This window comes from Diadema setosum, chromosome 5 (assembly GCF_964275005.1).
Source record: "Diadema setosum chromosome 5, eeDiaSeto1, whole genome shotgun sequence".
Lineage (NCBI taxonomy): Eukaryota > Metazoa > Echinodermata > Echinoidea > Diadematoida > Diadematidae > Diadema > Diadema setosum.
This window is the reverse complement of record NC_092689.1, coordinates 18,909,107-18,931,298: the sequence shown is the minus strand read 5'-3', so window position 1 is coordinate 18,931,298 and position 22,192 is coordinate 18,909,107. Positions and strand designations below refer to the sequence as shown.

Sequence of the window (22,192 nt, the reverse complement as noted above, 5' to 3'; positions counted from 1 at the left end):
ATAAAAACAAAAGGACATGCTGACATATATAACAGGTCCATGGTCCTATTCTGGACACATGGCAGGTAATGACACACGGATACAAATACTTACACAGTGAATAAATAACAATATAGCTATATTTACAACAGATTTGTGAGGTTGACAACAATTACACAGAATCAATCAACCACCGTACATTTCCCCACGCAGTACACATACACTGTATTACCAATGACTTATTTCGTTATTTTGTCCAGGACGCTACATCACGCTTTCTAACTCATCAAGTGGAATTCGAATAAATCATAAATGCATTTCTAAGTATTCTCGTCGATCCAATATTACTAACTTACACATTTTTTTTGGCTAATGCCAAATTTCATTTCAGTAAATTATTACAATTATCCAATTAATGTAATATTTCTACATTACATTATTACTATGTGCTTTTCATTATTACATGATACTTGATTAACGTGATTAACGTCCCCCCCCCCCCAGTTCTGTTCCTTTCTTGCATAGAATATAGTGAATGATGAAACTATTGCATATTATCTAATAATGTCTTGATAGAATGCAGTGGGACTTTGTTTGGATTTATATGTTTTGAGTAGACCTTTGAGTCGTTTGTTTTCAAGTGTTATCTGCCCCTTGCTCCGATCTCGATGGCAAGAAAGGAAGGCTTACAGCCCTTGCGTTTTAGTTCATTCAACAATACTTTGTATTTCTCTACTTTTCTTTCACAAGCGGCCTCAGTGTTAGGTTCGAATGATACTGTCAGTTCGACAATTAGGATTTGCTTTACTCTTTCTAGCAAGACTACTATGTCTGGTCGTTGATTAGTTGTAACTACGTGGGGTGGAATCGTATCTTATCATGCATGCTCATTCCACCAATAAATAAGATTTCTGAAGTATTTTTAAAAACAAGCAAACGGCAAAGTGGAGAGGGCCTTATTATCGCCTCTTTGGTGAAAGCTTAAATTCCATAACTCCATTATCATAGATAGACTGTTGGATCCTCCATGGCAACTCTGAAGTGATTTGAAGCAATTATAAAAGGACAAAACCCTGCCCTATGGCACTGGGATAAGGCAATGATATCGTAACGTAATGTACATTTCAATCAGGGAGGTGGACTTTCCACCTCCCTGTTTCAATCAACCTCACTATCCCGTCGAAACGTATTTTTATTAGGAAACCGAAGTTCCATAACTTTCTTCTGGATCTTTTTTTCTTAAGTTTTGATGAAGCGTTTTATGTTGATGAAATCATCTTGTCCGTATATGGGCGAGCAAGCCTCCTGCAGTACAATGTACTCCACCTACCACAACCTGAGCCATGTGTTGAGGTTTGAACATGAATATCGTTATGCAATCGGGCCGTGCAGTTATTATTGCGCAACCCTTACGTGACAAGTGGGATAAGGTCCGTAATGGCTGGCCGTGTGATCATCGCAGCTAAAATTACCGTAGCACGCACGCACATGCACACGCACCGCACCGGTGCACCTCCCGCCGCATCGCTCCCGCATAGAGTGGACGGACTGACTGTAGACTAGTGCTAGCTGTGTGTACGTACGTCAGGTCATCAGGAGTGCGCTGAAATTGCGGCATGCATGTTCTACGTGTTCCTGCTAGCTAGCTGCGCTGCTGCATGTTGTGTTGCTAGGAGGAAAACGAAAGGATTTTGATTCTCAAATTTAAGCAACGGGTACGGGTACTGGGTTGATAGCTACAATACCACATATTATATTTTATTTCCCGGTTTCATGTACCTGGTGTTAATCGATTTCTTACAGAAAGGGACGAAGACGTCAAGTGAACGAATCGTTGTGTACAGCAGCTAGCACAGCCACAGGTTTATCGACTGAGCGGAAGTGCAAGTGCATGTGAGGATTGGTGAGCTTCAACTGAACGTTGCCGAAGACTAATTTATATACGCTTGATTTTCACAAGACAAGGCAGTCGATGCGATTAATTACTGACTTGTCTCCCATGCTATTGAGGACTTCTCTTAGCTGAAATAAAGTCTGGCAGTATTACAGCTGTACAGACCTCCAGACATTTGAATCAAGGCCTTCAATTAATCGACGCAGTCCGGCATTTCACAAAGTCAGGGTCAGTTTACCACTGCCGAGCTCAGTCTGCCGCTCTGTTGTCCCGTCACGTCCCAACCCGTGTACCCGAGCATTCACACTGACCAACTGACCATGGCAAAGAGCATAGCAGTCGTGGATTTCGAGGCGTATCGTATCGATGCCGAACGCGGAGATGATAAGGCATTTCAAAAGTTGGTGGACGAAGTCAAGCACGCTCTCACCACTGTAGGTTTCATGTACCTCGTCAATCATGGAATTCCTTCAGATAAGGTAAGACTACTATTTTACAACTGTACCAGTGCCAATCATGCACAGTCCAGTAACACTTGAACAGTTAGTCTGGCAGTCAATCGACCAGCCTGGCCTTGTTGCAATTTCTACAGTCACCAGTCACACACTGAAATAAATTTACAGTCTAATTGATTACTAGCTTCAGTAGCTAGTAGCTACGTCGAGTAATCAACCCAGTTTGCGGCAGGGTGCCTATTTCTGATTCTGGCAGGGGCACTTTCATTCATCAATAAAACGACTAGGAAATGAACATCATGTACGTTAGTCCCACTTTAGAACACGAGGGCAAAAAGTGAAGACTGGGGGACAGTAATGGGCTAGAAGTTGAAGTTGCAAGAGTGGAGACGGTAGAGAAAAGAACAGAGAGAGTGGTAAGGAAGAATAGAGTGAGAATCAAGTAAGATGTTCGGACATCGTTGGAAGGAGAAAGATGAAATAGAAGGGAAGAGGAAGAGGGAGTAATGTTGGAAAATCATGGAGATATTGGAGAGAAGTGAAGATTCATGAAACCAAGAGAAGAACGAAGTCGGCGAACAATGTGGACTATGGAATGCGGAATCAATGGATAAAGGACAAATAATCCCGCGAAGGAAAGGTAAGTCGAGGAGAGATGAGACTATGTTTAGAGAAGGGAGAGAGAGATGGGGGGGGGGGGGGGAGAAAACAAAGAAAATAAGAAAAACAAAGTTTGATGAAAATTGGTTTTGAAATGGCTGAGATATCACCATCAGGTATTCGAAAAAAGGCGGTTCTAAAGTTGGGACCCCCTTTTTTTTATTAGGACCACTTTTTTTTTCTTTGTATACATTTGTAGATCTCGACCATTTCAAAATCAATTTTCATAAAATAAACTTTGAATTCCTCTTACAATATTGTATGCTCTTTAATATTTACATAAGTGATTTCAATTAAAATATCTTGCAAAAAGTTTAAAGCTTAAACCTCCATCTCAACCAAAACTACTGTATAATGAACCAAACAACAACAAAACAAAATAAACACTAGAGAAGCACTCTGGGAGTGCAGACTTCTGCTAAGCTAAGCAGCTACTTTCCACCAATGAAACTTGCTCTTCCATACAGAGATCAGTGATTTCCCCGCATACGTGTATGTACATTGTAGGCATATGCATGCTGATGCTGAAAATCGCCCAATTTCCAAATAAAGAAGCTTTTTGTTACATGTACATGTACATGTATGTCATCAACCCTCAGCTGCATGGCGTGCCTCACCCTACTGTAGGAGAAACTAGAGCGAGCAACTGGAGCACACACGTTAGTGGGTGTATGAAAACCTTAAAAATGCGCAGCTTGAACTCCCAAGTTCATTGAGCCGGTCTTCCAAAACATTAAAAATCCTTCATAACATCCATATAAATTTTTGGATCACTACCAAAATTTAATCATCTGTTCCTCGTGTCATTCTCAACCTTTCCTGCAAGTTTGATCCAAATCTGTTCACATCATTTTGATTCATTTTGCACACATACAAACCAACGGCCAACCAACAAACAAACAAAGAAACAAACGATAATGAAAACATAACCCCGTCCCTTGGCGGAGGTACATGTAATTAATGATATTAGATCATGCAAAGTTTTGAAAGATGCAAGTACAATAGTATGGCCTATTGTGTGTAGTGCTTGTCAAAATCCAGCTGTCAAAAATCCAGCTGTTGCATTATTCTCTCAATCCCTATCACTGCTGACAGTGACTTTCCTCAATGAACGTCAAAGATTGTCAGAAGGTGGGGACGACACCTGTACAGTATGTCTGCTTCAGCCTTATGGATTACTCTGCAACAAGAAGTCTCCTTGGAAACAAGGCAGTGTCATTCTTGTGACTCCACATGACAAGTTACCTTCTGACGTCAGGGAGTGTGGATGACTGCTACAGAATTTTTGATGTTGAAGCCAATTGACGTGTACAGTACCGTACAAATGTACTTAGTTTAACACTTTGATGCATTACTATGAATGTAATATCAAAGTAAAAATCTATATTCTTGAGAAATTTTGTGATCTGATGTGGTGCCATTACAGTTAGTGCATCAAGTGCTCAGCAGCATGACTGTACAATGTACAACATGTACACACATTTGTACATAAAATATGTAACTACAGACTGCCCTCCTCCTCCCCCCCCCCCCCCAACCATAGTGTGTGTAAAGTGAGTGCAGCTATCTTGATAAAACATAATGTTTCATGTAGAGGATACCCGGTATATGGAAGTTATCTTGTATTTTATGTTACCACAATCTGTAGACTAGCAATTGCTATGCTGTTCTTGACAAAGCTTGTGAATTCATCTTTTACATGAATAATGTCCATGCTCACTCACCGAGCCATCGTGTCAAAAGAGGATACCTTGCCAAACACTTCCTTCCTTAACAATTCTTGCAAGTCATTGCCAAATATTAGTTTGCCATTATGAATGGACAATGTACTGTACCTGTACGTGTACATGCAACATGTAATATCTTTTTCCACTGATTAGAGCATCCTTGTTTTGAGTGTACAAATTGTAGCTGCAACATCAGCAAGATAGTACTGTATTTGAGTGTAGCAAATACAAGTGTAGATGTAGCTATTTGTAAAATGAATGAAGCCTTTATTGCAGAGGCACCAAACTTGTACAGTGTAATGAGTTTCTTGGTTTTTGGTGAGATGAAGCTCACAATGTTTACTCTACAGTGTACATTTATGGTATCGGGCTACCCTGCTGTAACATACATGTAGGTTGGCCTTGGGCGGGTGGCCCGCCACTGTAAATGGGGTCTGAAACTTTTGGACAGACTTGTAGCCATTTGAATATATAAAAAAGTTACTTGCCATTCCAAATGAAGGAATTACTTGATCGTGAAGAATCATGCTTACCGGCACTTATTTCTTTGCCATACAATTGTGTTCATGTTGCACTGATGACTCTAACAAGCAAACACAAACTTGCTACACACATCTAATGTACATAAATTGTATGTTCTGTAGGTATACTGTCATGATGCTTGGGTAGTGTCTCTTTAAGCAGGGCTCCACACTAACTTTTTTTTTTTTGGTGGCCCGAGAGAAAATTTGGTGGCCCGAAAAAAGAAAAAAAAAACATTAAAAGTCCTGTTTGTTTTTTTAATGAGTCACACACTCACTGCATGCATTTATGCATTTCCGGCGCAAAAAGTTATGAATTTATTGACATACTTTTCAAATATATTTGGTGGCCCGAGGCGGGCCACCAAATTTGCCCTTTTTTGAAATTTGGTGGCCCGACTTTCATTTTTGGTGGCCCCGGGCCACCGGGCCACCGTTAGTGTCGAGCCCTGCTTTAAGTCAGTGACTTCTGTACATCATGAGCAACAGATGAAGTAGATCGTGTATATTCTGCAATCTTATACCCACCCAACTGCAACTACAAGAGTGCCTACAATTGTAGGTGATGAGTAAGATTGAGGTCTTTGTGCTGTGTTATGGTAAGGCTTTGACTCCTTGATGTGATACTACTGTATTAAATCAATTTACATGTAGTTATTTTTTCTCTTCTTCAAATAGATCGAAGATGCCTTCAAATATTCAAAGAAGTTCTTCGAGCTGCCTGAAGAAACCAAGCTGAGCTACACTGGTCCCCAGGATAACAAGTACTCCATCCATGGCTTCGAAGAGACTGAAAAAGAGAGGTATCTTGTGGTACATATAATGCTTGACAGCAAACAGACTACTGTATGTATGTAGCTGTATTTTTGTACTGTGATATGATACAGAGCTTTTTAGATGTGTAATGTAGACGCTTGAGACGGCCATTGCATTGGTCATTCTCTCTCCCTGCGTCTTGTTGCAGAATAGCTTTAGATTTCCAGAGGATGCAACTTAAAAGTATTATTAAAATGGTGTCCCCATAGGATCATATCATTAAGTAGTGTCGCTCTCTTCACTGTGAATTTGAGCGGATGCAAACATAGCCCAGAGCAGACCATGCAAACTCTGACGACGTGAGGTCATTGAAACAACTTTTTGCATGCTCAAAACATGTTGTCGTTTTTTTTTTCCTTAGTGAAAGTCTGCATCACAAAAATCTAAAGCTCCCTTCCCTAATGGCTAATGTGTAGGTAAAATTTAGGTTGATTTTAGTCACAGGTCTTTCTGAAAACTCTTATCTGTGGTTTGTATGAGGCAGTGTTTTATACAGTGTACTCATACATATGTAGCAGAAGAATTGTAATTGAAAGAACAAGATTGGCAACAACATGAGGAGAGAAAAATAAAAACATCTGGCATTTTGAGTTTCTAGGCACGACCTGAAGGTTTCTCCTCTTTTTTTTCTCTCTCTTTTTTTAAAGGTATTAAACTCTGTCAGGATTTGGCAGGGATAATCTGCACCATGAGAAAAATGTAACTTGTGACCTTTGAACATCCAAACTGATATCTGCTCTAATGTCAAAGCTCTCAGTTCATATTGTGCAATGTCTACAAAAGATATACGTATGGTATGCAAATTTTTTTCTCACTGGCATTAACCCGTTTTGAGCTTTTTAATATTTTGCTACAACATTCATTTCCCATTAAGACACCTGCCCTAGTATACTGGGGACTAGTCTTTGACAGGTTAAGCTTTGCATCATTATCAGCATACTATTAACAGTCAGGTCATTCATAATGGTGAAATGTTGATAGATTGCCAAATTCCTTCATTTGTCTAGCCATATTTTTCTTGTTTTATGTCTCAATGTAGACTTGCCCCAGACAAGGAATTGTGCTTTGATGCCAGTTCGTGATAAATGTGAAGGATGACTGAAGTTTTGATCAAATTCTCACGTGCACAATAAAAGATGTGACGGCAGATTGATAATTCCTTCCCCCTCAGTGAGTTCCTTTCCTCGGGATCTGCTTGACTCTCATTTGCTCGTAATGTTATCTCCTCTTCTCAGGTGCTGCTTAGAGAGACCACACGATCTCAAGCAGTGCTTCAACTACACGGTGAAAGCAGTCACAGAGGATGTACGTCAAACTCCTCGCTGTGTGAGGATTAACTGTTCCTTCTCCTCTCCTGTTCTCAAGCCATCCTGATCATTGCACTCCTGTTAACTTCCTTGCACCTGGATTTTTCTCTCCTTGTTTACCTCCATTCATAGGAGGAATAAAACTTGTTAGATTTTCCTCTATTTTGCGTACATCTAGATTGATCACATACTGTATATACACCAAATATTTCATGAGGTTTTTAGTTTCGCGAAGTTCGAAATCGTCAGGAAGTCCCAACTCGCGAAAATGTAGACCGCAAATATGGCGTATACAGTACATCGTATTCAGGGAGGTTGGCGTGTAGGAGAGGGCATCACGGGCAGTATTATGAACCAGGCAAAGTAACACTCACATTGTGAACACATGCAGTCCACACATACATGTATGTACATACACATATAAAAGCAGGTGGAGATAGTTGTATGATTTTTTTTTTTTTTTGATTTTTTTTTTTTTTTTGAGAAAGGGGCAGCCAATGGCAGTCAGGGTCTCAAATGGTTAGTTGTTTAGTCTTGAAAGTCATATTCATTCTGCTGCTTCCGTTTTTTTTTTTTTTTTTCTTCATAGTTGTGGTTAAGGAATCAGATCATTGTTGTGTGCATGTTAAAAATCGTTGCATCTCCTTAAAGGGGAAATCCAGTCCAAAAATAAGTTAGTCTGATAAAAAAGGAGTAGAATCTTACAAATTCAACAGTAAAAATTTGACTGAAATTGGATGAAAAATATGGAAGTTATGAAATTTTGAAGTTTTGCTTATTTCTGCAAAACAGTTCTTGTACAGTGGATATACAATGTAAATATGCGGATGAGTGAGCTGACCATGTCATAACCTCACAATTTTCCATTGATCGTGTACAAAAAAAATGACAAAAAAATCAATGTTTCTGTCATTAAAGTGTAAAACATGATGTTATTCCTGGTTGAATAACTTCAGAATAGTGATCAGTAAAATATACCGGGATTTAACCACGTACAAAAACCCGTTATGGTGACCGAGCCTTCTCTTCCATTGCTCCCACTCTTTGGAATAAACTCCCTCTGTATATTCAGAATGCCTCATCTGTCGAATCATTTAAAATTCTTCTGAAAACTCACCTGTTTAATCAGTTGTAATTTTTTTTTTTTTTCTCCTGGAGGCGCACACAGTTATCAATTATTGTACCATTGTATCACATGTATTTTTCTTTTCTTTTCTTTTCTTTCTTCTTCTTTTGTTACTGTTAACGCTGATTTTGGTAATGTTATTGTGTTTTCTAATCTATTTGTATGAGTAGCAAAGTGCGCTTAGAAACGTCAGTATGAAGCGCCATATAAATGCAATTATTATTATTATTATTATTTAAGCCTCGGTCTTAATTGCGTTTGAATGAAAAACTGAAAATTTCTGAATTTTATGTACAAACTATATATGGCAAGTTGTGAGGGGATGACATGCTCACTTTGCCATTTGCATTCATATTGACCGTTCAAGAACTGTTTCCTGAAAAACTAGCAAAATTTCAAAATGTCATAACTTCCTTATTTTTCAGCCGATTTCGATTAAAATTTTACCGTTGATCTCGTAGTATTTTACTACTTCTTATCAGACTAAACTTATATATGGACTGGATTTTCCCTTTAAGTCTGTCTGATACACTTTACAGGTACAATGTGTACAGTACTAAAAATATAATGATGCTCACCTTTAATAGCTTCCCATTTTAGCAGGAACACCGCTTATGTGCTAAGAAATTTTATGAACTGCACTCTTTAGATGTTATTTTTAATTGCTTAATCAGAATCACAACACTCTTTCAATAGTTGAGATATATTTTAGCTGAAACACTTCCATTTTTCTTCATTGATACCTAAAAATGATACTAAATACAGAAAAAAGTAATTACCTATGTTTTATTTTGTCACCGGACAATATTTTCCTAACCAATCCTTATAGATTCTGCAGATTACACTACCTAAACATTACGTGACCTATCATGGCATAAGAAGCCAAAAGTTGGAAACAGCTGCGCTGAGAAAATTGGGTTTGACAATGACAATGATACTTGAAAATGATAATAATACTATGAACATATCCAGGGCGTTATAATCAAGATAATTGTGTATTTTATTGACATTGCAGATGTTACATAGCCAGCAGTAATCCCAACTCTTGGCTCTTTTTTTTGTAGCAGGTCATATTGCTGTTGGCAGCAGGGCGTCAGTTTGTAGTACTGCACAATAGGGAACTTTATGCATTGTGCACAGTGGTCGTATCGAGCACTGTTGGCTTCTGCTCACACTGGAATGGTGCAATGAAAACATGAAGATATATCTCCGCCCTTTTCTTGCCATTTACAGGGTCATAGGCATTGTGACTTGACATACACACGTGTACAGGGCACTGGGCTTTGTGTGAGGTGATTTATTGCACCTCACAAACTGGCCTCTCTGCTTTTAAACGGGTGAAAGGCTTGTTTCCCTAACCCTTACAAATTAGCAGGGGCTAGTGCAGTAGTAAAGTATTAAATGGTAACTGTAGAAGTAGTACAGGAAAATTAAGGTTATGACTCTATCCACATTGGGCAAAATTAGTGTCTTGTAAAATGTATTTTGACTTCCTTGTTAGGCGTGCTTGTGATGAATTTCTTTTATTCTATTTTATTTCTTTTATTCATTTAGTTTATATATTTGTGTATTATCTTTTTATTCCCTTTTTTAGGGGGGGAGGGGGGACTGCTGTATCTCTATTGACTGTGACACTGTTCACCTAACAAGCCCCACACCCACACTTGTATTTAATGGAGTGTAGAATTGTAATGATTGTGCCAGGGTAACAATAAGATTTTACTAACAGAGCTCTACACCAATGTTATTATATGTAGTCTTTGTATCACATACATGTATATTTCAGTTCATTGGACCTGAAATTCTTCAGTCTCATGGACAATAAGGGAACTGAAAAGAGATTATAATTTCGTAATGTGGTAGGCCACTGACAGCATTCAGTAAGGTCTACTTTATAAAAAAAAAAAAAAAAATGGCAATACGCTGTATTTCTGGTTGCCCTAGGGTTCCGCCTGAGCTCCTATAATGTAAGCTAGCAACTGTCATTTCAAACAGATCAAAGAAGTCTCCAACAACATTAGCTCTCCTGATGGTCTAATAGAAAACAGCCTTAATCAAGCTGATTGGGGAATTCCTTTTTCCTGCTACTGTGATTGACACTTATACAGTTTTTGAAGCATTTTTCAAAGTAGTACCTGGTATATTATGAATGCCAGCCAAGTGTAATGTTACCTCGAATCTTCTAAAATCAGTTTTTGTTGGTGTTGTGGTTTTGCTATGGTTGTGATGACAACGATCATACAATTTGTGGTAGTACATTGTATATCAGGCCAGTATAGCACTGCTAAGTGAGTCTACTGCGTATACATTATATTGTACTGCATACATTGTACTTACAGCAAGTATTAAAGGCGCATAGTCCCGGTAGTGTAGAGGGCGCTGTTGATGATACTGCCGATCACCGTTAGCATTGATACGAAGATTGCCGAAGTTGAGCTGTCATCATCAAGAGTAAAGCGCGTAGGTGTTGCTAAGTAACGTTGCCTTCGTTGTCTTCTCTGCGCATCACGCAGTCTGTAGTAATGCCAGAGTGCGTGCATATATGCTTCTTATTATGACATCACAAAAGAAGTTTGCTAAAGCTGTCATCCCCCTCAGCCGAATCATGAGCCGAACTGTGAACGGACCACTGACTACAGTGGATCAGACTTCTTCGGACTCGGGGAAGTGGGTCACAGCGCAAGCGCTAAAGAGGAGTCGATAGCGTAGGTCTCTATAGGAAACTTGCACTGTGCGCCTGTGTACGCATTTGACTAAACCACTGGGACCATGTGCCTTTAATATTGTGGCAAGTAACCCTCATGCTGACCTTTCCTAATGTGTCTAAAAGATGAAACTGGTGAATGCCTCCACTTCCATATAACCATGCTCAAAGTATCCTCATTCAACCCTTCTTTAATACTGTGCTTTGTTTATCAATTGGCACACGCATCATAGTGCTTTTTTTTCACTAATTGACACAAATGTTTTGAATTGTCAATGAATAGGGATAACCTAAAATCCGTCTAATCCCCATTGTGTCACCATGGCCTTCCCCTGTAGGTCGACTAAGATATTTAAAGTTATACCCGAGTGTGCTTCCTAGCTTTATTATACCCCCGCCAAACGAAGTTTGAAGGGGGTATATAGGAATCAGCGGACGGTCGGGCGGTCGGTCCGTTGCAAATCTTGCGTCGCGAACTACTTCCTCAGTTTTCAACCGATTCCCATAAAACTTGGCACAGATGTGTGCCTTGGGTTGTAGATGTGCAAGACGTATTTTTTGACAGTACCCAAAAGTACGTTGCCATGGTAACGGCATATATGGGCAAAAATGGGTACAAATCTTGCGTCGCGAACTCCTCCCACAGTTTTTGATCAATTTTTATGAAATTAGGTACAGATTTTCATCTGAATATGTTAATGTGCAAGACACATATTTCCGCAGTGGCAAAAAGTGCGTTGCCATGGTAACGGCATGTTATTGGTAAAATATAGGGCAAAATGCTTCATGGCAAAACTGCTTCATCAGTGTTCTTCCAATTCTCATGGAATTCATATTGAATGTTTGTCTTAGGATATAGGTCAGCATGACACATTTCTTGATAGTGACAAAAAGTATGTTGCCATGGTAACAGCTCACATATTATGAGCCAAAATGATGGAAAATTTTGTATTGCAAACTACTTCCTCAGTTTTTGCCCAATTTCCATGAAACTTGGTACAGATGTGTGCCTTTGGTTGTAGATGTGCAAGACGCATTTTTCGACAGTACCCGAAAGTACATTGCCATGGTAACGGCATATTAATGGCAGAAGATCAAGGAAAGATCTTGCGGATTTAACTACTTCTTCAGTTTTCTGACCAAAGCTTATGAAATGTTGTTTTGACCAAAGCTTATGAAATGTTGTTTGGCGGGGGTATAACCAGTCGCTGTAGCGACATTTCTAGTTTCTATTGATATTAAGTTTGGCCAGATTTCTTGATGCTGATCATGAAAAAGCTTGGCAAGTTATTGTAAAGCTAAATGTCTGGATACATTAAAGGGTCAAACAGTCTTTGGCATCCACTACTAAGTCTCATACAGTGTGATATAAAGTGTCATTGCCAGGAGTTATATGCTCTGATAGGAGAAACAGTCTGCAACGAATAATGAGACAGATCTTCAGATTAATTAATTCTTGTGTCCAGTCATTTTTTGTTGCAATAAATCAACAAATTGCCGCTCATCGATTTAAAAAAGAGAAACAACAAAACACAGATCATTCAGCGGTTTAGTAGAAGCCCTGATTAAAAAATCATGAGCATACATCTACACTGCACATACTCGGGGTGGATTTGAACCAATGATCTCCTGATTAGCGTGGACTGGCGTCATATCCCCTAAACCAGGGGTGGATCCAGGAATTCTAGAAAGAGAGGGCGCCTTTACAAAATTAATGGGGGCGTGCGCCCAGTATGCCCCCACCTGGATCCGCCACTGTAGACTAATAAACTTCCGCCAAACAGCCAGAGTTTTCTACAATATAATCCTTATGCTGTAGCATGCTGAGGGTACTGCATATTTATTTTAAAATGATTGAATTCTTGTATATTATAGATAAGTCTTCTGGTACAGAGCCTTTTGCAATCAACATTCACTTTTTTTTTTTTTTTTTTGAGGAGTTTTGTCTACTTTTGTTTTGTACTCTTCCCAAATGTAACATATTAGTACTAGTACTCTGAACTCATTATCCTAGTAACATATTTTGTATAATCCAAGCGTGTTAATGAGTCTTTCATGAAATTAACTGTATGTTTCATGCATACACCTCTCTCAGAAAAGCATTACCTGGCATTTGGATTTTCAAATCTAATCAACATTCATATGATTGTTAAATAATCACCTTTGAAAGTACAATTCAATTGTATTAGCTGTGGAGCCAGTAATGTACTGTGTACCTTTAAAGTCACTCCATGTGCACTGTATATTCAAGTAGATTTGAAAAAAAAGGGGGGGGGGGCAAGAACATAACTATATAACAAATAGAGTGATAGAAGTTTCATTAAGATTGAACGCAAAATCAGAAATACAGTTCTCATGTTTTCTTTATAAAGTGGTATTGGTCAGAACACATACTAAGCAAATGAGAAGAGGTGATTATCACTATACAACAGATCTACCAAACATTACAAGAAATTTGTATGGTAACATAAGGAATGGAATACAAAGTCTAAAAAGGCATCCAAAATGTAAAAATTCAATAGGGGCTAGATATAGTAATTGACGAAAGATCAAAGCATGATATCCCAGCTGGTGACTCGACATTTGCTCATGCGACAACTGCTTGCAGGTCTTATTTTGAAAAGATAGAAAACAGGCATGTAAAATACCACCACTCTGTTTGATTTTACCTCAGCTAATAAGAACATGGGGCAGCACTTCACTTCAAAGGGGCACTCTAACCACACACTCATTCTTTAGTTTATGATACATCAGTATGACTTGTGACTTTCCAATATACTATGCACCTAATAAACTTTGTTTTCCTAACAGATTTAAACTCATCTCATCCTCTATACTTCTTCCCTGTTACTTGTATTTCATGCTTGAGCTTTGTACTTCCGATCCCACCTTTTTATCATTGCTTTATAATTTATTGCTGCCTGCATAATGCTCTGAGAGGGGGGGGGGGGGGGGGGTGGGGGAATGGAAAAAACAATATCTATTGGACATCAAATGAGAACCAGAAGGACATTAGCTCTTTTCAGACAATCTGTAGACATTATTTTGCAATGCATTTCTACATGTATGCTTTTTTTCTCGTAGTATGGAATGCTGTAAAGAAATAAAGAGTTTTTATCAGTGGTAGGCTTCAGGTGTGAAGAATGATTTCATGTGATACAGTTTGAAGCTGTGCTGGACAAGCTAAAATCTGAAAGATGATAAAAGGTAATGCAGTTAACATAGTAACAGGTTTAATTGATTTCATCATGACAATTGAAAATTACAGAGTTTAGCATTTAATGCAGCTGGCTATTACAATGAAGCAATTTAGTATTTCGTGTATTTCTCAATTTACTTCATTTTTTTTTTTTGTTGTCAAGATGTGTTAACATTATGTATGTGTTGATACGTTGATACTTAGATGTGGCCTGATAAAAGCTTGCCAGAGTTCAGACAGTCCATGGAGGAGTTGTATGGCTGGTGCATCAAACTTCACAACAAAATTCTAGATGTGATGGGACATGCTCTGGAGCTGAAGGTAAGAATTATTGTGAGCCACTGGCCAGAACCTGACTTGTAGTGGGTGCATCAGCATGCACAAAGTCTTACCACTCCCGTCAAGTGGATGCAGTTCACACAGGTCATTCTGTAGGAATTCTGACAAAGCTATGACAAAGCATACTGAGCATACCCGGTACTTTATGCAGTGGTGTAGTACTAGCTGTAAAGCCTTCTCCTTTATGTGTATGTGATGTCTTTCGACAACAATTTGGATATTAAATCTGAATAAGTAATGCATGACCAAGCTTTTTGTTTAAAGGTTCATATTTAACCCTATTCTAACTGGGCTATTTGAGACCAAGTTTTTACTGGGGGGGGGGGGGTCAATTTGACCCCCCCCCCCCCCCCCTTCAGATCTCGCCCACCGATCACGCGATCGCCGCAAAATTTTGCCTGAACATAGAGCCGGATGTCAACTACAAGATTACATGGTCATACAATAAAAAAATGTTGATTTCATATTTTTTAATAAATTAATTATGCAAATTAACGCATGAAATCATATTTTCACCTATAACTCCATCAAAAAGACTGAAGGATTATTAAATTTTTGTGTCAGAGTTCCTCAAGACACATCAAGCAATTTTCTTGTAAAAAAAATAGTGCAATCAAAACCATTTTCTTTTTTTTATTGTTTTGTTAATTTCTTATGTATTTTATTGTTTTTTCGATCTTTTGTTTTCTATTGTTTTTTTGCCAAAATTTGTTGGAGGCACTTTTTCAAGCTTATCTACATTAGAATTGATTTATTTCAGTGGTTAAAAGTTAAAATAATCTAATTTATATCAATTAAACAAAAAAACACAGTTTGCATTGGATTTGCACACGAAATCATGAATTTGAGCGGTTTTCGGGTTGACATGCATATATGCAAAACATTGCATATTAAACTTCAGAATGGTGTACCCGGACGTCGCAAATTTGGTCTCAAAATATGCGGGAGACTTCAATGAAAAAAGTCATGAAACGACGCGGCAAAATCTTTGCGCGTTGCGGAATCGTGGCGCGAAACGTCGAGGGGGGGGGTCAATTTGACCCCCCCAGTTAGAATAGGGTTAAACATTGCTGAAAAATTCAGGCAATGTAGGCCCTAATGGATAGGTGAGACCTTACTAGTGTCTGAACTTTCCATATTTTGTCTTCACAATTATTTGCAAATCAAAACAAAAACAAAACAAAGCAAAAACAAAAACAAAGACTAGATACAGAAATATTGCTGAAATTTGATATTGTCTTGCCTTCCCCAAATGTCTTTGTGTGATAAATTGTATGGTGATTAGATGGCGTACAATATTGGCTTGATCATTTGCCCAGTACTGTATGTTCTACTGCTGCAAGCTACTAAATTTTATTCATAGTTGAGTTATCACATACCAGCTACTGTACCTGAATATGCCAGCATGTTATTTCAGTAATGATACACATTAACTTACATGTAGGCGTTCTGTCACTTGATATTTATTGAACAACTTGATATCAACCACTACTACGTTAAAAAAATTACCATTACAGTGCACTCCCGTTATAACGAACACGGTTATAACGAAATTCCGGTTATAACGAAGTAAAAATTTGGGCTGCAATGTCATCCACTCTATGTATTTCTATTGTTTATTTGTTCGGTTATAACAAAATTCCGATATAACGAAAGAAAACTGCCGGTCCCGAGGACTTCGTTATAACGGGAGTCCACTGTAATGGTAACAGATGAGATAAATTGCACGTGGGTTTTGCTCTGGCATGCCATAGCTATCTTTGTCATGTTGAAGTGACATGCTAAATACAAGCTGTAGTAATTTTACACTGTGAATTATTTAGGTAAGTTATTACATATTTGAATACCATATTGTGTTTTTGATGCTCTCATGGCAACAAGCCATTTAAAAGCTATGTTTATGATACACAATTTTACCCTGAAATATCATCAGTCAAATCAGAGAGACATATTGAGGTATGCATGGCTACAGTATAATTGTATCCCTTGGCATATATGCGGGAGGATACTTTGGATTCATTTTGATACAAAAGTAGGTGCATTACGTAATTCACAGCTTACAGTATATTTGTTGTTTAACATGCAGGATCCACTCCACTTCCGAAGTCTACATAAGAATCTTGGTACGAAGAGAAACAGCACCATCTTGAGGACCCTGTACTACCCCCCACCAAACTTTGAGCAGTTGAAAGAGAACCAGATTCGATGCGGGGAGCACACTGACTATGGAGGCATCACCTTACTCTTCCAGGATGCACAAGGAGGCCTCGAGGTGAGTCACGAAATGAGACAGAAGCATCACTTCATTTCTTTCATTATGGAATATTTTCTCGGTATCTTGATGATTCGGAAACCAGCCGACGCAAACCTCTCTCATATTTGTTTGTAATTCTTTGTTTTGTGACTGCTGATTATTTGCAGCGTATAGATATCGAGGATGTTTCTGTATTAAATTTCAGTATATTTTGTTATAGCTAGAATTTATTCCTACACTGCCATGATCAAATAGACAGTGTCATCAATAAAGAACTGAACCTGCCACAAGGCATTTAACTGAAGATGATTCATGTCGGTAGTCCCTAGTTGTTGTTTTTCTTCCGGTCCTTGCTTGTAAGTACGAAAAATGTTGCCATCTGGATCTTGATTGTTGCTGCCAATGTGGCATGATGATGATTTATAAGCAGTTCATGAGATTTTGAAATCAAAGGATTGTGGAATTATCTAAATCAAAATGTAGGCAAGCTTATGTTTCAATAATTTGTAGTCATTGAAATTTTTGCTAGAAAATGAAGCAGCTTATTGCAAGTTCAGTACTTTCTGAGATATTCAGATATCTCAGAAATTATGTCCAATAGTGTGATTACAAGCTCTCATTTCAGATCGTGTGGTTTAATTCTAAAAACACATCTGTTTTAGCCTCCTCTCGGGTCCAGACAACATCTGCATGTACTATGCAGTGAATATCTCAAACATATTATTTTTGTATCTGTCTACCATTGTTGTTTTTCATGACTGGAAGGATTTACTGTTACAGAAGGATTGTCCATGTTTGGTACAAATGAAAACCTGGATCTTGAAAATGCATGCATGTGCAGTTTTATATGTATTCAAATGTATAGCCATGGGTATTAAGGAAAAAAAGAACTAGAGAAGCACTCTGAGAGCGCAGAGATTTAATAATCTGTTACTTGTGTCATTCTCAACCTTCCCTGTCAGTTTCATCCAAATCCGTTAACAACTTTTTGAGTTATTTGGCACACGGACAAACAAACAAACAGACAAACCAACAAACCAACGCCAATGAAAACATAACCTTTTCCCTTGGTCGAAATAATAAAAAATGTCAGGAATTTTATGTGGTTCAAGATAATGTTGTGCAATCACTCTGTTTCTTCTTGCTGTCATGCGATATGTACCACTAGAAAATTTAGTCTGCAGGTTGAATTTTGTTTGTGGTGGAGGACCATGTCAGTACCTTTAATATGTGACTCAATTTTACCTCTTTGTTCGGTTTTAAAATAGGTGCAAGATGTGGAAGGATCGTGGATATCCGCCAGGCCACTGGAGGGAGCTGTAATTGTGAATCTTGGAGATCTCATGCAGATGTGGACAGCAGATAAATTGATAGCATCAGTAAGTTGTCTGGCAGTAGAAGGTCTCATGAGAGTATTACATCAGTGGGTTTGCCATCCACTTGTCTCAGTGATGTTTCTGTGTCAAATTTATACCGAGGTGAATCATGGATGTGCCCCATTTTCATGTAGGCCATTGTGCACATGTACCCTTTGCAGTGACCTGCATCTATAAACCAACATTGTTCTCTTTTTGATTTCTCCAGTGCCTTGCAAAATTACACTCTCATTTTAATGTTTGATATGGTGCTGATAAGTCCCTCCAGTAAATTGTGTGTATTACCCAAGCTTATAAAGCTACAGTGTATTAATATCACCAACTGATCTTACAAGCTATGCACATTTTTTATCTTTTATAACAATGGCTTAACTAAGGGGTTTGCTGGAATGAAATATCAAACAAGACATAATTATTTGATTCGTTTATGTCAAAAATCAATGCTTCTTTTTTCTTTTCTTTTTTCAGAAAAGATGTAACCATCTGAATTTGTTTGTGCACAATATTTGCTTGCTAGCAGTGAGCTCTTTTAATAATATGTGACCCTGCATCACAAAACAAACAGAAAGTGGCCAGACATGAAATTTTAGTTAAGAGCATATTCTGAAAGATCAGACTTTGAGCTTTAAAATGATATATAACTCAAATCAAATGGCTCTCCTAACCTATCTAAATTTTGGAAAGAAAGCACAAACTCAGGAAAAGTGTGAACTGAGAAAAGAGGCTATAAAGTGCAGCGTCTATTCAAGCGCTTAATCTTTACCAAGCCGTGCTGGCTGTGCAGTGAATGGGACAAAAAAAACAACAACCCAGGATGTAAACCACCGGAGTAACAACAATGAAGAAATTATCAGATTAAAATGAAATTGAGCATGCCTTATCAACACATTTTGTCCATAACTAATGCCAAATTTCAAAGCAGTAGCATCTTGGTTTCAAAAGTTATTAGAGTTGAAAGTGAAGGGTGTGTACATGGGTACTTTTTAAGAAATGAAAAGGGGACTCTAAAGACATACCTTATCACACTATTCTGTCAAAAAATGTTCGAGATAAACTGCTAAAAAACACACTTTCCTGTCCGTTTTATGATCCCAAAGTTTAGCATTATGTAGAAGAAGATTTGCTCTTTCAAAAAATATGAAAAAGTCAAGATCGGCTAGATTGACCCATTTCACCTATTTTCAGTCCTCACCCAAAATCAGTGTGTGCGACTTTTGTTCGTTTTGTGATGCACGGTCACATATTGCATTGCCACAATTGTTTGATGGATGAGCTTTTAACGTGCCTAAGCACTTCTCTCTAAGTTCATCCTGTACAGCAGTGCCATAGTGTGCTTAATGAATATATCTTTTGCTGATAAACTGAAAGTTTAGACATTTTTTTTTTGCACAATAAGCAGGTTGACTTTTTGTGTGAAAAAAACAGTGCAATAGTACCAAGAGGTCTCCAGTTATATATCTTTTTGGTCATAATCTAAGAAACAATATATCCATTGACAAAATAATGACGTAGCTTCATGATCAATACAGTCCGCCCTCTGTTATCAAGCATATTTGAACGGGCGCTCATCCAGATAAGGGACTTGACTGGATAAACGAGAAACAATGTTTATATAATGTACATGTAGCTGCCAACTAAGTGATAGCTATAAAGTAGGTAGCTTTACACTGCAAAAGTGGTGGAATCTATTCTACCCTAGTTTTTACTACTTACTGATTATAGTCTCTTTTTTTTAATGGAAATTGAAACATTGTTATGTGAAATTCATAACATGTTTCTGTTGAGTGAATTGTTTAGCAGTTCAAATCAAGTTTGAAATTACTTGTTTTTGTTTTTTTTTGTTGTTTTTTTTTCCCATGTCTACTGTGTGAACACGCCCGAATGATAGAGAAATCCGGATAAAAGATAGCCAGATAATTGAGGTTGGACTGTATTCGCGTGCTTGTTTGTGCATTGTCATAAGGTGGACATAAAGTGTATAAATAATTATGCAAACAAGAGTGTCTTTTGAATTCTTTCTCCACACACCAGGTGCACCGTGTCATCATGCCTAGCGCACCTGTACCGAGACAGTCCATAGTGTTCTTCGGTCACCCAGACGATGATGAGACAATTTCATGCATTGATGGAAGCAACAAGTATCCACCTGTCAACAGCTTGGAATATCTGGAGAGAAGATTAAATGCAACCTACTAGAAATATAAACATTGCAATAATACATGCTTTGAAAGCTTTTATACTATTTTAATGCAGGACTTTGGAGAGTCCATGTCTTCATATTAAAGTGTTCTTTCATGCTTTGCAACAGATTTGTTTCAAACCTGTAAGTTAAAAAAAAAAAATTAAAGCTGATTTTCTTGATGGAATGTTTAGAATTGAAGACAAACATGTCAATGCAAAAGTACTAGAACAAACTTATAGACTTTGTCAGTGACAGTACTCTTGTCCAACCGCTGTGAATTTTCCATAGACAATGGGAATAAAATTAATACACTTTACTATCTATATATGCTTACTGTAGTCACAGAGTGAACCATGAAGAAATGCTTTATCCGAGCACATGGGACACCCATATCTGAATCACAAGAAGACTTTAAAAGTTGGCAGTTGTGAATCAAAGTACATGTAGCTGTAATACAGAGTTTGAAGTAGAGAATGAAAAGCATGAGATTGCAATGTTTGATGTACAATCAACTCAGTACAGTTTAAACAGGAAGAAGAGTAATGCTTTCTAGTGTGCACATGAATGTGAGATTACCCTATTTTAAAAATGAGTTTTAAATATGATCATGTGTCCAACTTTACTTTATGTATCAGACTCGTTAAAAGTCATTGCATGGTATGATGTGAAGAAACATGAGGTATCACATGGCAGGCATTAATGCTGTGATGATATACAGCAGACAGAGTGTATCGTTTTGGTTGGTTGACGTTATGTGCATAGGCAATGCAAGAAACTGTGAGAATAAACCAAAGGCGTTGTTGCACAAGACAGTGCACAAGAGGTAAAACAAAGAATACATTGTTCCTTTAATGTACAACAGTTCGTTGATGTCTCTTTTTCTACAGCCTAGTAACGAAGCATTTCATTCACTTTTTCCTCACTAAAAGTTCCTTATGGTAGGAATTTACTTAGTTGTTGCTAGGTAGGGCAAGCTTTGTGGCTGTTAAGTGCAACTTTTGTGAACCAAACATGCATAGAATTTGAATACATGTACATTACCGAGACAGTCTATTTGAATGTGACATCAATTAAGTTATTGAAGACATAACTTTTTGTTTTGTTCTGTATCTATTTTCAATTCTTTTTACATTCTCCTTCATTGATTTCACTGTTTGAAGATTTAAATTTGATTTCTGAGCAAAATCCTTACAATTGTACATACATGCTTGCTTGGGCTGTTGGGAGTGGGTTTGCCGCAAATACATTGTACATGTATTCTGCCAAGAATGAGTAACTTTTGGGTGAAGTATGCAATCATAGATCCTGTGGTGTGTGGCATGCAATGTGTCTTTCTGTCCATCACTATTATGATGTGCTAGTTTGTCATCATATTGTGTATTTAAAAAGGAAAATCGCACAATGCATACAGAAAAGTTTGTATTGTTTTTATGAAGATTTTATTTGCAGTCATGTATGGTGCAGTCAGATATGTGTGTGTCGATATTGTATGCTTATGTCAAGAGGGACAGGGAATACAATTTTACTACCCGTTGTAATTACTCTATACATTATTTCATATTATAGAAAATATTTATGACACATTATTTTGGTTTGTTGGGTCTGTATAGAAAAAAAAAGGGGGCATTAAGTTTTTGTTTTTGTGCGAGGTGA

The 22,192-nt window shown here is 37.9% G+C and overlaps 1 protein-coding gene across 2 annotated transcripts; it reads left to right on the top strand.

The window, feature by feature from the left end:
* The first annotated feature begins 1,655 nt into the window (after positions 1 to 1,655).
* Positions 1,656 to 20,577, top strand: LOC140228620 (uncharacterized). Of its 2 annotated transcripts, none has more exons than XM_072308867.1 (7): positions 1,656 to 2,352; positions 5,915 to 6,039; positions 7,288 to 7,357; positions 14,593 to 14,709; positions 16,814 to 16,999; positions 18,250 to 18,360; positions 20,389 to 20,577. In XM_072308867.1, the coding sequence occupies exons 1-7, from the start codon at positions 2,194 to 2,196 to the stop codon at positions 20,551 to 20,553; spliced, it is 933 nt and encodes a 310-aa protein (XP_072164968.1). In that variant the 5' UTR covers positions 1,656 to 2,193; the 3' UTR covers positions 20,554 to 20,577. The 2 variants fall into 2 exon arrangements, with proteins under 2 accessions (XP_072164968.1, XP_072164967.1); XM_072308866.1 differs by having other exon boundaries at positions 7,288 to 7,378.
* Positions 20,578 to 22,192: the final 1,615 nt, after the last annotated feature.